General features: G+C 31.4%; 1 protein-coding gene across 1 annotated transcript in view; it reads left to right on the top strand.

Annotated features, from left to right (window-relative positions):
• The window catches only part of Pgi (glucose-6-phosphate isomerase), a 36,337-nt gene that overhangs the window by 943 nt on the left and 17,639 nt on the right, over nucleotides 1-17,755 (top strand). The window contains exon 2 of the mRNA XM_072531926.1: nucleotides 43-351. Within this exon, the coding sequence (XP_072388027.1) occupies nucleotides 43-351 (309 nt within the window). The remainder of the gene's footprint in view (nucleotides 1-42; nucleotides 352-17,755) is intronic.

The raw sequence follows: 17,755 nt of genomic DNA, 5'->3' as shown, positions 1-17,755 counted from the left end.
TCTATATCAATATTACTAAATATTATTTTAACATATTTTCAGTTTAAAAATTGCCACCCCTAATGATGGCGATATACTCATTGATTTCTCAAAAAACCGCATTGATGAAGAAGGTTTAAAGCTATTACTTGATTTGGCTCGTTCAAGGAAAGTAGAAGCGGCACGAGATGCTATGTTTAATGGATCCAAAATCAACTTCACAGAAAACAGAGCTGTGTTACACATTGCTTTAAGAAATAGATCAAATCGACCTATTTTAGTTGATGGTAAAGATGTAATGCCTGATGTCAATGCTGTTCTTAATCATATGAAAAGCTTTACAGAACAGGTGTTATCTGGTGCATGGAAAGGGTAAGTTGTTTAGATCTTAATTAGATTATATGTTTGTATCATTGATTAGATGGTGCAGTTAATTACCCACACTTTATTGCTTGTTATGTTCAGACTTTTGTGATATATTTTTATTATAAAATAACCTTGTTCAGCCGATTTTTGTTGTGAATTTTTATGTGCAAAAAATCCAAAATACTTACTTCTTTGTTCCTGTTAATCTGAACATAAAACAATGTACATGGCTCTACTATTTCACTAATGTGTACTTATCATGTTTTCTATTTTATATAACAAATGCAGTGCATGTATTATAAGCAAAGAATATAGACGCATATAGAAGGACAGTTCAAATGGGCGATTTGGTTACGGTTTATACTTCAAAACACTCCTTAAGAGGGTGACTGCATAAATTCAAACTGTGGCTGTCGGCTTGAAACCATTATGAAATATGTAGTTAAGGGGAAGTGGGAAAGGAGTACGAACGGAACTATTTATTTAACTTATTCATCTACACTATTCAGTTTCCATGCAATCTCTCACTAACTGTTCCAACTCCATTGATGGTTGTTCGGGATCATATAGATCAGCATACCTCCCATCATATGGGAGCTATGCTGATCTGAGAACTATATCCTTCATAACTCCTCCTTCTATAACATTTATCTTTACTGTCGTTCAGTCTGTGGAACAGAGATCACAACCAGTCTTCTGTGTGAAGGTCTTGATTTTGCCTCTTTCGACGGGTCCTGATAATGTCTTCATTAAGTTTTTTCTCGGGGACGCGGGTGAGGACCATGGGGCGCTTGGGGGCATATTCTTTGGAACAATTATATTTAAGTTTACTCCCTTCCACAGGCCCTCCATTTTTTTGTATACTTGTTAACACAGTTCACCCAGAGGGTCCCTTCTCTAAACGATGTTTTATGGAACTGCAGATGTTCATTTTGACTCAGATAGGAGCCTCATCAAGTGCTTGCTCCAGTTTGTTAATGATCAAATTTGTTTGAGCCCGATCTAGTTGAGTATCAGGATGGTGTCTGTGTGCTACCACCATCCTGAATACTTTTGTCAGGGTGTTTTATGACCTAGTGACTAGCGAGCAGACTAGGTCCTAGTCTGCTCGTTAGATCACCTTGGTTTCTTATCAACTCTGTTACAAGGGGGCGAAGTCTCTTTTTATCGTCGGGTGTTGCTGATTTGGATTTCTTAGGATTTGCTATGGTCTATGTCCAGGCAGTCATTTTTTGCCATTTTCTTATCTTCCTTTGTTGAGCTCTAGTGAGGCTTTATTTGAGACTTACTTATTAATTTTTTAATTTAAAAATCCGAAATTATACTTCACAATTTCGAATTTTCAAATTGTAAAAAGTAATTCTTTGGTGTATGGACTAAAAAGCAATTCTAGCATACTAACAAGATCAGGAATTGTTTTTTGATCGAAACATCTTACAATTTTTTGAGCTTTCTCTCCTGGTGATTGACTTTTAATTAATTTTATTTATGGTTTATAAGAAGAGAGTTTGAATTATATTATTTGTAGATTTGTAGATATTTCAATCAAAAATTTGAATCATAATATTTTTTCTAAAAAGATTCATTTATTAAAAGTTAAAGTAGGTAATATTATTTTCTTTAAAAAATTTTATAAAACCCAAAAATTTATTGCTATTCTACGACCACGCGGCATCTACATATAAAAATATCTAAAGGTGCATTTGTTGCCATACTCTTTCATATTTTAGAAGCAATCATAGCGCTGACATGACCGCTTCCTAGTGATACTAATAAGGAACTAAAATCTTGGTCAACCTCTGCTTCTTTTTTATAACGTGTGTTCCACTTTTGCCGACGCTAAAAAATAACAGTGAAAGATCCTTCTATATGCGTCTATATTCTTCTTCTCTATATCACTTGTTTGCCAGAACATTTTGGTTAAGTTGACAATGCTACAAATTTGGAGCACATTTTTAACCATTTCTTTTAACTTTTTTACTTTTCTGTAGTGTTATCAGAAAATTTACAATTTCCAATGAAAGAGCACCAACAGAACTTTACTTTCTATGTTTTTCTTACATTTCAATTAAAATTTGTTGCATAATTAATGATTTTAGTAGAGGCAATGTTTACTATTAATATTTACAATTTGTTACCATGTGGAAGATAAAATGAAAGTAGTTTCAAATGTATAAATTTATTTCATTTGATGCTTTAAAGGGTGATGCTATTTTTTATACTAATATAAAACATACAGCATAATAGCGCTGAAGGAACATTATCTTGTTTTGTTGTAATAGTTGTCTTTCCCTTTTTGCCTATTTGAAACCAGTTTCCCTAATTATGTTTCTCATTCCTTCCTAAATGTCCCCCACTATATCTTACACTGCTACTCCTGCATTTGTAACTCAGCAATTCTTCTAATTGTGTGATTATCATTTTTAGTCTCCTATTTTGGCAGCATTTGGTGTTTCTTTTAGTTCCTCTAATATATCATCATTTCGACCATGCGGAAGAAGAGAGTTACAACTCAAAAAACGTAATTTTCCAGTAGAGCTATTTAAAGATTTTTTGTAACAAAATGTTTGATACTGTTGACGCCGTTTAAAATCTAAAATTGATTTTATTACATATGTATACCTTTTATCTTTCACTTCAAACCTTGGACTGTACAATATTCCAACAAATAGTAGTTTTAGAAAAAATAATACTTGTAACCCTTTTGAATAAAAACATTTTATGAAAATATATCTTGTAACAAAATAACTTTATAGCTTATAAATGTATTAATATTATCTTTATCTTAATGATTTCATATATTTTTTTAATAATATAAAACAGTTGTTTAACAAACATTGCTTTTACAAGAAATAATTTCTTATTGCAGAAAATTTTAGAACTTATACCTTTCTTCTGTAGAAAATGAGAAACATATTCCAACTTAAAACAATTTTATTTCTATTACAAACTAACAAAATGAACAAATGCTTGTCTTAAATATTCATTTTTTGACAATTTAAACACTATGATTAAAATTCAAACTTAAATATCTAATAATATTCTAAAATAATCTAAAGGTTTTTAAAGAAATCTAAGTAATAATGGGGAACCCTTTTTTTTTTTGAATTAACTCCAGTAACCCCATTTTCTTTGCCTCTGAAATCCCTGGTTTGTTTACAAAAGCAGGTTCTAATATTATATTATCAAATTCAATATTTTTTCTGTGATTAATAATTTCAGTTTCCATAAAACTTTCTTCTCCATACGAGTACTTATAAAACAAGGTAGTGGGATCAGATTTTTGCAGTTTAATAACTCGGGGAGTGGAAAATTTAACGTGCTTTGGAATATTAATGTAGAGATGTGAAGACAATTTCTTTAAATCCAGTATGTCTGTGAAACATAGTTCGTTCAGCTGATATTTTTTGCCCGTTTTTTTAGCCTGTCTGATTATTACAGCATATTGATCGGGAACAAAGATAGGACTGGACTTTTTATATTTTGTAATCTCATTCTCGATTTTGGCATGTACGCTGTCCCCTTCGTTTTGACTATGCCCCTTAACAAAAAATTTGTGGGTGATAGACTTGATTTTTAGTTTGTTGATCATGTATACATAAAGGGCAAGTATATATTTGTTTTTGTTTTGCCCACAACAATTGTCAGAGTAAAAAATTATGTTCAAATCTGCTCCATTACTTTTATTAGAAAGATCTTCAAGATATTTAAAAAGGCATGTTCTTATTTCGTTTGCATCTCGCAAACCTTCTCCCTCGTGCCACAAATAGCAGACTCCTTCTGTGGTTTTGATGTTAAATATACTAAAATTAAAAACATTCAACTTTGAGACGTAATAGAATGAATTTGCATGTCCAGTAGGACATGGCAAAACTTTTTGAAGGTCATAAACTAAAACTGTCACATCATCGGCACTCTTCTGTTTGTCGTTTTGTTTTTCTTCTCGGCTAAGTACCTTCTCCTTTAAATGAGATTTATAGTCGTCTTCCAATTTAGCTTTCTCCGTTTCTGAACATCTGTGATACTCCAGACACAACTCACATTGATCCTTCTTCGGTACATGAAAAGATAGGTTATATTCCTCCTTGAAGATTTTGCTGTAAAATTGGTAATTTCCATATTCCACTTTCTCTTCTTGACATAATTTTACATAATCTCTATGTAAATCTGACAAAGTTTTTCCACCTTCTATAAATTCGCGTGAAGTATTGGCTCTACAGTAGTGAGCCTCGACTCTCGGAATTGAATCTATGTGTAACCTTATTCTGTCTTATACTTCGGTACTTATCTTTTTATGGTTTCCGTGTTTTCCTCTTCTATCAACATCAATAACCTTACCAGATTCACATACACTTTGTTTTTTGAGTACAGTCTGAATAGTTCTATTGTTAATTGCTAAAGTTGCCATAAAATATGTTTTGCAAACCCTTATGTTTTGCCCAGAAATTATAAAGGTAAATGCATTATTCGGTTTTCTTGGATTCGCAACATTACTGTATTTATATTTTGGATTTATTTGTGTCATATTTGATGCTATATATTCTCTTTGCTTTCCAAGATCTCCAAGCCTATAAAATTCTGAAAAAATGAGTTCTCGTTGTTCAGCAGAAATTTTGTCAGAGCATTTAAGCCTACATTTTTGACCACATGGTGGTAGAATGAATCTTCGTGGCCTTTCTTTTTTACTCTTAATAGTGTACCATTTTCATTTTTCTGTATTTGAGTAGAAATATAAGATTCTCCCTTGATTCTTAAATTTTTTGATTGATTCTTTTGCCATAATTCGGGTCTTCTCTTTCTTTTTTTTCCAATTTTCTCAGTTTGAGTTTCAGCCGACATTTTCTTTCTCATTGACGGATTCTCATCTTGGTCTACTTCTATTTCTGCTTCAGAATCGGAAGATTCACGGGTCTCCTGATATAAGGGATCGCGCACGCTATCATCGGATCCATATGGATCATTTTGTGAGTCTTCATCGGAGTAATCTAAAACAATAATGTTCCATTAAATCTATACTCAAAATGATGTTTGATTATGTCACCTTCAATTCTATTAGCAGCATTGGAGTCATTTTCATTAATCTCAGATGAGCTTGATGAAGATGAAGATAAGCTTGATGATAGATTCTCTACAACATAAAAAATATTTATTTTATATAGAAATTCATAAGTATGTAAAATAAAATTACACAAATGTATTATGCGACTACCTATGCATGTTAGTTTGTTCCCTGCTGTAGATATTTCTGCATTATGAACTATTGCACTATCCTCATCAGATACCATTGCCCTATCGTGCTTTGATGACAAAGTTACATTTTCTAAAAAAGAATAGTTTTAGCGCTATATATAAACAAATTAGAGTTGTTTCCCTTACTATTTTCAGTACCAAGAAGAGGAGAAATATTCGATACATTTTTAAGCACTTCGTAAGATAGTTTGTGGTTCGGGTTCTCTTCATTAATTGGATTTTCAGAAGTACTCGCACCAACAAAATTAACCATTTGGTTGGGATGACAATGAAGTGTGGCATCGTTGCTAAATAGATTTATAGATTCATCAGTAGTTGTAGTAGTTATACACTCAGTTTCCTTGGGTATCTCGGATGTAGTATTTTGAGATATATTAAAATTTTCGTTACAACTAATATCAATATTTAACATACGCAATATGTGTGTACTTCGACCAGATGTTGACATGGTTTTATATTTTTACCGTATTCCTGAAATGGTAATAATTGAGTAAATTATTGATAGAATAAAAACATCACGGAAATTGACACATAAACATAAATAACTCACTTTTCTAAATTGTGGTAAAATATAATTATATTATTATTATTATAAGAAATAATTAATTTCTCAATACTAACGAAAGTAAAACATTTTTACGTGAGACAAAAACGTATTACTCAAAACATTCTGCCAAATAATTATACAATAATTTTTTTCTTAGCAAAACATACTATGTTCTAACTAACTAACATTCATGATATTTTTATATGGATTAGGATTACTATTAAAAATGAATCTAAAATAATACAAATACAAAAACTAAAATCTGCAGATTATAGATACATTTAGACTTAAACCACAATTTAATTCAAATTTCTCGAGAAGACTGTTACAAGCCACAATGTTACTTTATTCAAACAACAATTTAATTCAAATTTCTCGAGAAGACTGTTACAAGTCACAATGTTACTTTATTCTTAATAAAATCTATAACAGCTAAGAGTTACATTTAAATATAAAACTTTTTTTACAATCAATACTACTAAATATTCAACTTACCCCGATATACAATAGTTTTATATCAACTTATAACACTTTTCTAGAAATAGCACAGTCACTTGAAATGTTTTAAACCGAAATGTAATGGTGTTTCTAAGAAGCGGCGATAATCCCAACTGAACATTCGGTAACAGACTGAGTTGTAACACTCTCGTTCAGAGCAGTCGGTCAAAACCACTGACGTTACCATGTTGCATGTCGCAATCTGGCGTACAAATTTTGAACTACAGTTGTAATCATTTTTCTCAGAAAAGTATACCACTTTTTCGGTTGATTACTGCATAAATCTCGAAAACGGAGAATTTTGAGTTGTAACACTCTTCTTCAGCATGGTCGATTTATTAATTTTTAACCATTTCTTGTGACACTCCACACATCCATCTAAACATTTCCACATGTATTTGTTGTTTTTTCTTTTCTCTTCTTAACATACATAATAGTTGGTCTCTTGGCTGTTTTATAGAGTTCCATTGGAATATTCCTATCACCACTCGCCTCCTTCCATTTCATATATGTTTGGCTACTTTATACAGTGCTAGTCAAAAGTCGGTTCTCCCCCTCGTATCTGTTGAATGGTTATTGTTATAATAGTTTAATTTGGAGGGAGGCAATAAACAGATGTAGGCTTCTCAACTAGTCACTACAGGTGACATAATAGTGACAAATGACGTTACAGCACCACTGTGACAGATAATTTTAAATGGGACCTTATGGCAAGTGATACCTCGTTTGAAAGGTATTGAAAATACCTATTCAGTCATAATAATTTTGTTTGAGTTTAAGCTCATTTTGATGAATAAAATAAATACTTAAATTTTAGCTTGTCATAATTAATAAATATTTAACAACCAGTTCTTATAGTAAGTGTATAAAATGTGCTCCATCTATTTCCTGACAGTAACACATCCTATTTCTAAACTCTTGCTGTACTCTTTCAAATGTGTCGGGGGAAATTGCCCTACATTCTTCAACAATTCGTTGTTTCAAAATGTCAATATTGTCGGGTGCTGTAGCGTAAACTTCAGATTTCAAGTATCCTCACAGGAAAAAAACTAAACAGTAAACAGTAAACCTGGCTTCTGGTTAAGATATTGTTCTGAAGAAGCTATTTTCTTGTGGCATCTTAATGCAATTACTATTTTTATTGGGAATAAGCCACAATTTAAGTTTAAAATAAGTTTATTTTTGACGTTTCAATTTCCACTTCGGAAATCATTCTCAAAATACAAAACATTAATAAATTAAACAAATTTTGTTTTTTGTTACTTGGTGAAAAATTCTTCTAATAATTTAATTTTATCTGACTCATTCATATTGACAATTCCGACATATATTATACATTATAAGTAGACGACTTAAAGATAATATTGCCAATATTGCTGAGTTGCATAATAAGAGCAGCTTCTTTGATTGTTTTCTTTTTACCATCTGTTTCTTGAATTTGAATCGTTCCATTGAACCCTATGTTCATTTTACTATGCGTGTTTACATATTTGAGATCTATCAAATTCTCTATTTTAATATAAGATTAATGTTCACTTATTCTAACATTTAATGGTCTTGATGTTTTACCTAAATAAAAAAGATCGCATTCACAAGGTATTTTATAAATACAATTCTTTGTTCCTTCTTGTTCATTGTTAGGTTTAGTTTTAGATAAAATAGATCTCAATGTGTTTGTTGTTTCGAATGTTTTTGAAATGTTGAATTTTTTCTATCGTTTTAAGTTTTTCTGATAATCCTTTTATGTATGGTATTATTATTTTCCTCGTATTATTCTTTGTATATGCTACAGGATGTCGTTCCAAGTTGTTCTGTTCCATTCGATCGATTGTTGAAATTCTGTATTTATAAACGATAAAGGATAACCATTTTTTTAATAAAACAGATTTTAACAGATGTTTCTCCTCGAAGAACGAATTTTCGTTAGAACAAGTAATTTTGGCTCTATCGTAAAATGATTTAATGATTCTTGTTTAATATTGATATTATGACTTGTAATTTAGATATCTGTTGGTGTGTGTTTTTTTATACACATGAGTTTCATATCTAGTATCGTTCTTAGCGATTAAAACATCCAGGAAAGGTAGTGTGTTATTATAATCTTTTTCCATGGTATGAAATGAAAATGATTATACTTTATCTTTTATAAATACGGAAATTACAACAATCGACCAATTGGAACAGAACAACTTAGAACGAGATCCTACAGCATACACAAGGAATAATACGAGGAAAATTAACAGTACTATACATAAAAGTATTATCAGAAAAACTCAAAACAATAGGAAAGAAATTTAACATTTCAACAACAAACATATTGAGATCTATTTTATCTAAAACTAAAAAAAAATGAACAAGAAAGAACAAAGAAATGTATTTATAAAATACCTCGTGAATGCGATCATTTTTATTTAGGTGAAACATCAAGACTATTAAACGTTAGAATAAGTGAACATCGATCTTATATTAAAAATAGAGAAATTGATACATCTCAAATATGGAAACACTCATGGGAAAATGAACATAGCTTTCAATGGAACGATTCAAGTATAGTCCTAAAAGAAACAGTTGGTAAAAAGAGAAAAATCAAAGAAGCGGCTCCAATTAGGGTAAATGAATAACCAGTAGCAGCTGGTTAGTCATTAAAAGAGAAAATCATTAAAAAGAAAATACCACTCTTGGTAAGTCAGTAATATATTAATCGAGGATACATTATTTATGTTATTAAATAACATATATATACAATCAGAGTTTGGTATTTATTGACAGTAAACTAAATGTAAGAACAAATACTTACCACGTTGGGATAGCATTATAAGGTTTTTTCCTGGTTTTTTCTTCATGATTTACTATGGAATAACTAACAGGAAAGTTTTGCTGTCATCATGGCATGTGATTGTCTTTTTAAAGACGAATCACATGCTATGATTTTTCTGACCGATATTCTCAAGTATAATTGATTTCATGTAATTGAATGAACTATTTTACAATAAAGTCGTCCCAGGAACTCAATTCAGCAGGGTGGTAAAGATACACTCATGTCGTCCTTTTAAATTTACATTACCTATTGGCAATATCATTTTAAAGTAGTCTACTTTAAAAAGTATAATATTATGTCTGAATTTTCAATATGAATGAGTCAGAAAAAATTAAATTATTAGAATTTTTCACTAACTAACAAAAAACAAAATTTGGTTAAGATGTTCCAATTTTCACAAAAATCGAGTCTTTCAAAGTCAAAGAATTCTAAAAACATGTGTATGGCTTACTCATGGTTTTGGATCAATTAATTCGAAGACCATGCTTATAACAGCAGCCTTACCTAAAGCTGTAATATCGTTGACTTTGTTATTGACTATGCATGAAATGTCGCGTTGGCTGTTATTAATTTTACTACTTCCCATGAATTAATTTCAATCCGTAAGTTTACCTTCGAATTACAATTCACGTTCAAACAGAATAAAAGGTAAAACACTAATAATACATTGCAGCTGACAATCCCTATTTCAGAATAATTTGAACAGAAACATCAAGATTTTATTTATAGTGCAGGCAAAGATGTAGTATTTTTCAGTGTGACTCGTGCGATTCAATGGTACTTAGTTTGAACATAAGAATTTTTTTATTTCATTTTACTTTCTCGTTTCTAATTAAATTCTTCTTCTTCTTCCTCTTTATAAGTAATTCTACTTGTTCATTAGCGGATTAATACATATATGGAAGGTTATTACTCCATCTTTTGCACGGTCGCACGATACTTCTTCTGCCGATTGGTGATTTATCTCTTGCTATTTTGATGACACGGGTCTCCCCCATTCTGATTATGTGGTTATTATTGTAATTAAATGAAAAGATATATTAGTTAAGATAAGATGGTTGACACATTTTTAATTTTAACATGGGAATGTAAAAACTTGTCTTGGAAACTGAATTCGAACTGTTTCGTGATTTATTTACCGTTTCAATATCAAAAGCCATTCAGTGTCTCATGCAATGGCGGACTGAGGCTAAATCGGGCCCTAGGCCAAATTGCAATTCCGGTCCTATTTGTCAGTTTGGTAGTTTGTTAACTATTAAATAAAATAAACATAATTTATTAAAATAAACAATATTTAAACAATAACGATAAACAATATTTAAACAAAAAATGTACCCAGATCGATTAGTTATACTGGCTTCTTTTCTCACTTTAAATTCTGCAAACTCGATGTTTAAAACATTTATTATCTCTAAAATATTTTCTCATAGAGTAAAAAACATTTCAAATGTATTGGGTTTTTTATTGTTATTGAAACATTTCAAATGTATTTAGGTATTAGGTATTTATTAAAAATGCGCAAATAATGTTTAATTTCTTTATAATTTTCCTTTAAAGATTTCACAGCATCGGCAGGAGCAAACCGCCTGTTGTCACAAATAGGTTGACTACTTACGTGGTTGCTCTTACAAAATTTTTGTAATGCATTCCACCTATGTGTAGAACTTGAAACAAATACGTACAAATCGTGAACGATATTAAAAAAAGTGATCATTTCCATGCAAATTTCGACAGCAGCGTTTGCAATTAAATTTAATGAATGATTTGCGCAGGGTATAAAATAGGCAAAAATATGTTATTTTATTCTGGATTGGAGTCCCTTATATTTAACTGAGATATTGAACGCATTATCACAACTCTAAACTCCACTCCACTCCTTGAGTTAGTGATGTCTAAATCTAAATTATTTAAAAATTCTAAAATAAGTTTCTCCAAGTTTTCATCAGTATGAGAAAATATAGGTAGAAATACCAAAAATCTTTCTTTGTTCTGGTATACCACTTTGAAGAACATAGCGAATAATGACGGTTAGGTGATCTGCATTATGTCAGGTGTTAAATCATTAATTAAAGAGTAAAATTTGGCTTCCTTTATTTCGTTCTCTATTTTGAGTTATAAATATTTCAATATAAAAGAAATAAATTCATCATATATTGTAAACTATAAATAGTTTATAGTACTGGTGCCGCAGTTTGCATATTTTTTCATGTTTTCCTGTAAAAATTCATCAAACAGATAAATATGCCAAAGACCTATATAATTACTATTATTTTCACCAAAAACACTTAATTTGTATCACTAAACGCTAAAGAATATAAAGAAATAAATTTAAATGTCGCTACCACACGTTTAAGTACTTCATTCCATTATTTTTTTTATTTATCACTAAAGATTTCATGCGATGACAATTTTTTATGTACATTTTTCCAATTATTCGTTGCTTTTGTCATTAGCGTTGGTTTGGAAAATAATTTACAGACGTAACAGTACAATAGGTTGTTGGTTTCAGTATAAGCCAACCAATGTCTTTTAACTCGCTAATAATTGTTCCGCTAATAATATCGCTTACAATAGTTAATTTTCTTGTGATTTGTTTTGATTCTTTGTTGAATCGAATAGAAGACGATCCCAAAAATCTATTTATTTATTTTTGTGGATTTTTATATAATCAACATCACGTTATTCTGTTAAAAAAAAAATTAATTATAAAAATTAAAAACATGATTTTCGGGCCCCAAATATTACGGGCCCTAGGCACGTGCCTAGGTTGCCTAGGCCTTAGTCCGCTCCTGGTCTCATGTAGCTGGAATGCAGTGTATATCCGTCCGAACGTGATTTTCTGTTTTTCCTGCTACAAAACTCGCCTGATAGCTTCAATTTGTACTGTATTCCGAAATATTTCCTTGCAGACCCGACGTTGGAGGGAAGTATAAAATCTTCTTGTTTTAGCATCGGTATGTTTAAATGTAACAATTAGCCAAACTGATTAGTTGAATCAAAAAGTTTTCGGTCGTGTTATACCATCATAACCGAGTCTTAATGAACACGTGTGTATAGCCATTTACAAAGAGATTTAAAAACTTAAAACAAAATTAAAAAGTAGTGATATAACGATGATAGAAGATTTAACTAAAGGAAACTTATTATATACAATACAGTGCTGAGGCCGGCCCTAACATATGGGGCGGAAACATGGGCTCTAACGCAGAAGGATGAAATACTTGAGGAAATATTCGAGCGTAAGATACTCCGCAAAATATTGTCGAACCAAAGATGATGACGATGAACATTTTGATCGCCCACTCGAAAATGGTCGCAAAAAGTGTGTGCGATCAGTAGCACAGTAACACCAAAGCCTGACCGTACTACACAATAGAATAAAATACTAGACAATACAATACAATACAATTCTAGAATACAGTAAATAAAGGAAGCAATTTAACGAAGAACGGATATTGATTCACATTTTATTTAAAGGTATATTATCAAAAAGTTTTTGTAAGTCTACAAATGTTAGATGAATATTTCAGTTTCTGAAATTTTTCTCCTCTATAATTTGTGTTAAGCGACCAGCTCTAAATCTACTCTGTTCTTAATATTGACTATATTCGGACTCTATTCGATCTCTTAATATTTTACCAGACAGTCTACTCAGCGTGCTGGTTACTTCGTAAATTTCAGTATTTTTCTTGCCTTCTTTCTTGTGAATGGATGGAATATACGCCATTTTCCATTCCCTGGCACTGGGTATCTATTGAGGCAGTCCCGGTGCTAGGGTATAGACGCCCTTCTTTATTCTTTTACACTGCGCAGTAAGCTGACAAACTATTCTGTATTACTAAACACATATACAGTAAAACCTCCGTTAACCGAAATAATTGGGGGGAAGGCCGTTTCGGATAACAAGAATTTCGGTTAAAAATAACCGAATAATTGTTTTTTATAATATTCTTGATCAAAGTATTGGTATTAAAAAATACTTTGAGTTGATTTCTTAATGTTTTCTAATAAGTAGATCCAGTTTAAAGTAATAAAATTAAGGAAAATGAACAAGTTTAACTGCTTTTTTGAAGAAATCTTCTATTTTCTTTTGCGTTTTCGTTTGACAACGGTGTTTTTCTCTCTCCATCGTTCATTTGCAGAACTGTCACTGTTTGCTTTCATGAGTTTGCCTCATTCGATTGTTCGACGAAACGTAAAATAATCTGAAAAGGACAAAACTTTATGCAATGACAACAAAAATGAAGAACCTAGTCGTGTCCCTAACTAATTAGGCCTACTGTATAAAATTTTTACCTCTAAGGCGTTGAAAATCTCGTTTATGGTCTCGTGCTGCCTGTTGCCTCTTGGGTCGTTATCTTCGTAGTCTGATATGCTCAGGTTGTCTGGATAAAGAACCATATTTATATACCATATAAGGTAACCGTTTCCTTACCATTTTCTTCTTCAGGATTCTCAATCAAAATCCCAGTTCGGGGACATCCCATCAAAATCCCATAAAAAAGTTTGTTCCAGCATTTTTCCAAAGATCTTGACCCACGACTCAGCTCACCAATAAACATGTTTCATTGTTAAAGATGAAGAGAATTTCGTGAACACTTTTGGATTAATTTGTCTCCTTTAATAACAGATGTCTTAAGAATTCTCCTCTATAATGTCTCTTGAATGTCTCTATGACTCCCTGGTCTAACGGCTGAATTAAGCTTGTGACATTCGGTGGCAAATATCTGACAGTCACCATTTTGTAGATTTTGAGGGTGAGTTGGCGCATTATCAACAAGCAACAATGCTTTAAAAAGGATTTTGCACTTGAGACGAATTCATTTTCGAACCATTCTAAAAATAAAGTGGTCGACATCCATGAACTTTTTTGGCTTCTATAACTGAAAGTGCTTTTTCGGAGCCTTTAGAGCTCTTGGTTTTTGTAATTTCCCAACACACATAGACATCAATCAATGAGTGAAATTAACGGAATTGTTTACGTTTTGCGACAAACATTTACTTTTTATTGACGAAATTATTGAAACTTTCAGCCGTTTCGGTTAAGCGATGTTTCGGTTAAAAAGGATTCGGTTAAGGGAGGTTTTACTGTAATACTAAATTGACAAAGCTCCTGATAAACTAAATTTGATTTAAAATGTTTATTTTACTACAAATCATTCATTTTCGCTCCTAACTGTTGACACAAAACCTTTAACACTGCTTTCCTGTTCGGGTTTATTTGACAAAAACAAAAAATTATTTCTTATTTTGCAAATTATCACGTGGCATAACGTTTTGGTGTTTCGTGACTTTATTACCTAATATGAGGTCTTTCAATTGTGTACGAGATAAAAAATCAACTTTCTGATTTTTTTGATAAAAATTAAATTGTTACCTATAGTACGTTCGGGTCAATAATACCCACGTATCGTTAAAAATTACCTGTGTACGTATGTTTAGTTGGAAGTATTTTATATATTTTCTAACAGTTTGTCAGTCAGGTACGCCTATAAATAGAAATAAGTTTCTACAAGCTAGAACTTGTAAAGAATGTGTAGTGTAGCTGGACGATGTCATTTAGAAGGGCATGTCACGTAGAAGGAAGTGGGGGTGATAGACAAGTAGTAGGCTGGTAGGACACTGATATGCCAAGCGCATTCATTTACATCAGAGAACAACCCAACACAGAGAAGTGAGAGTCCTTTGAAGTTACGTGGCCAAGCCGCCAATGACAGCTAACAACCAGAAAATTAATAGTCAGTGGGCATATCACACAATATAAATTCTTAAGAGCGTAGGCGCAAAATTTCGGGCCAATGTTTTTTAAATGCATTCATTTTTTCCGAATCCTGAAAAAACTAATAAGTATTTTTGAAAAATTTAAACGCAGAATGAAAGACTACATTATTACTGAGGGCCGAAAGTCCCTGAAAACTTCTATAATGTTTATTTTAATAAGTTACAGGGGTGAAAAAAAATTGGGGTGAAATTATTGTCTGGTATTACAACCTCTTGTAACTAAGTTGAACTCAATCTAACTTCCACTCCAATTAGGTCAAATTATATACCTACCTTGAACAACAGCAGGTAAACATTCAGAATTTGAAATTAATTTGTCTGTTTCTTTTAATTGTGGGGTCGATCCCGAAACAATAACATTCTCTAAAAAAACCTCAGCGTGAAAATATATCAGCATAAAATATTGCTTTCGAAAAATATGATTTTTTAACTTAAATGTACACAAACCTAAAACGATAATCTTCTTTGGTGGTTCTTCGATATCTTCACCGTGTCTTATAATTATTATAAAGTGAATCCATTTTGAATAACAAATCTTCTCGTCTGCAAGCTTCTATCCACACTTTGGCACTACAAATTTTTAACAGAACAAATTTTAAACAAAGAACTTTTTCTGTATTTATAAATAATACTTTATTACTTACAATTATAAGAGTATTAGCACTGTTATTATATGGTATTAGTATATTCTAAGTATATTGTAAGTAATGAAATATTTAACTTTTGTCAATATCTAATCTTAATAAATTTTCAGTTTTCTCCTGATGAAGTCACAAAAGTGTCACTAAATATTGAGATATACAACAAATAAAGTTTTAATATTTTTTATTTGTAATTCCCATTTAAAACTCCTAAATATTTTATGTATTTCGATCCATATATTTGATCTTTTTTATTTATATTTAACGAATTAAAAATTGGCAGACAACTTTTGTATATAGCAAAAAATAGATGAGTACCTATTTAGTTTTTTCATAATTTAATGTAAGTTTGTTTATTTGCAACCATGTTTTTGCAATTTTGAAGTCTTGTTCTGTTGGAATTTTAAGATTTTCCCAATTATCGGTCTAATTATGTTTCCAACAATTTTTAGTTTGAGCATTTTAGTAATTTCTTTGTTTCGTTTAAGAGCGTAGACGCAAAATTTCGGGCCAATGCTTTTTAACATTTTTTTGGAATCCTGAGAAAACTAACAAATATTTTTGTAAAATTTAAACACAGAATGAAAGATTACATTATTACCGAGGGCCGAAAGTCCCTTAGAATAAACAAAAAGTTTTTTTGAATGAGATATTTGAAATTAAAAATCACACTAAATTTTCTCTTTTTTTTCACCCCTGTAACATATTAAAATAAACATTATAAAAGTTTTCGGGGACTTTTGGCCCTCAGTGATAATGTGGTCTTTCATTCTGCGTTTAAATTTTTCAAAAATACTTATTAGTTTTTTCAGGATTCGAAAAAAATGAATACATTTAAAAAACATTTGCCCCAAATTTTGCGCCTCTTAAATCAAATATTCTCGTGTATAAAACCCTCTATATATTTTTATTTCTTAAAAATACTATATTCGTATTGTTGTCTTCGAGCGCGCCGACATTTGGCCACCATCTGTTGATTTTTTGACCTGAGCCTTCGGAGACTTGCGTCTTTCAATAAAAGAAATAGCACTGACACCAAATTTAATGTTTTCATTTTGAACTAGGTATCCCTTGGCAGACCAAAGTTTATTTTTTTATAGCTCGGACAGACACGTCGGCGTCGGCTTACTGTTCGAAAGTCAAACCAATACTAATATGTAATTAGTAATAACTAATAATAATTACAAAGCAATAGTAATTACCTGTTATTATTCTTAGGAAATCTAAATAAACTTATTCCTTTTCCTGTCACAGATGAACATCCGCGAATCGCACAAATATATCCAGACATTTTAAATATAAATTAAACTTTTAACTATAAACTATAACTATAAACTTATATATTTAACTATAAACTATAACTATAACCTTTTAACTATAAATAAATTATATAAATGGTCAAATGCACTTGTTGTGTCGAGTATTTCCATAGACGCCTACGGACTATCGAAAACAACCAGAATTAAAGAATAAGCACGTGTTTTTGACAGTAATACAACCAGAATCGGGCATGCGTATACAAAAATGGTACACGCTTTTGGACCGTTGTGTTGCTTCTATGTGTCTCTGTTATTCTAGGTTTACATTTCAAATTTCAGTATATGTTTGCATGTTGATAATGTCGCATCGAAGAACTCTAAACGAAGATGAGCTTCGCGAGCTCGCGAACGTGTCAGAGAGTGATGAGTGTATATCAGAAACAGAAAACAATACAAGTAGTGAGAGTGAGGAAGAAAGTAGTGATAATTCTGCTGTTCCATTCTATGTACAACATCCTGTAGAACCTTCTGTAACAGTTCCTTCAAAAGACGGTAATATCCAGTGGTCTCTCGATCCTCCTTATCAACGCGGTCGTTTTTCCACGGCCAATGTTAT

The sequence above is a fragment of the Diabrotica undecimpunctata genome, chromosome 5 (assembly GCF_040954645.1).
Source record: "Diabrotica undecimpunctata isolate CICGRU chromosome 5, icDiaUnde3, whole genome shotgun sequence".
NCBI lineage: Eukaryota > Metazoa > Arthropoda > Insecta > Coleoptera > Chrysomelidae > Diabrotica > Diabrotica undecimpunctata.
Note: the sequence above shows the minus strand (reverse complement) of the source record. Positions and strands in the feature narration are given on the sequence as shown.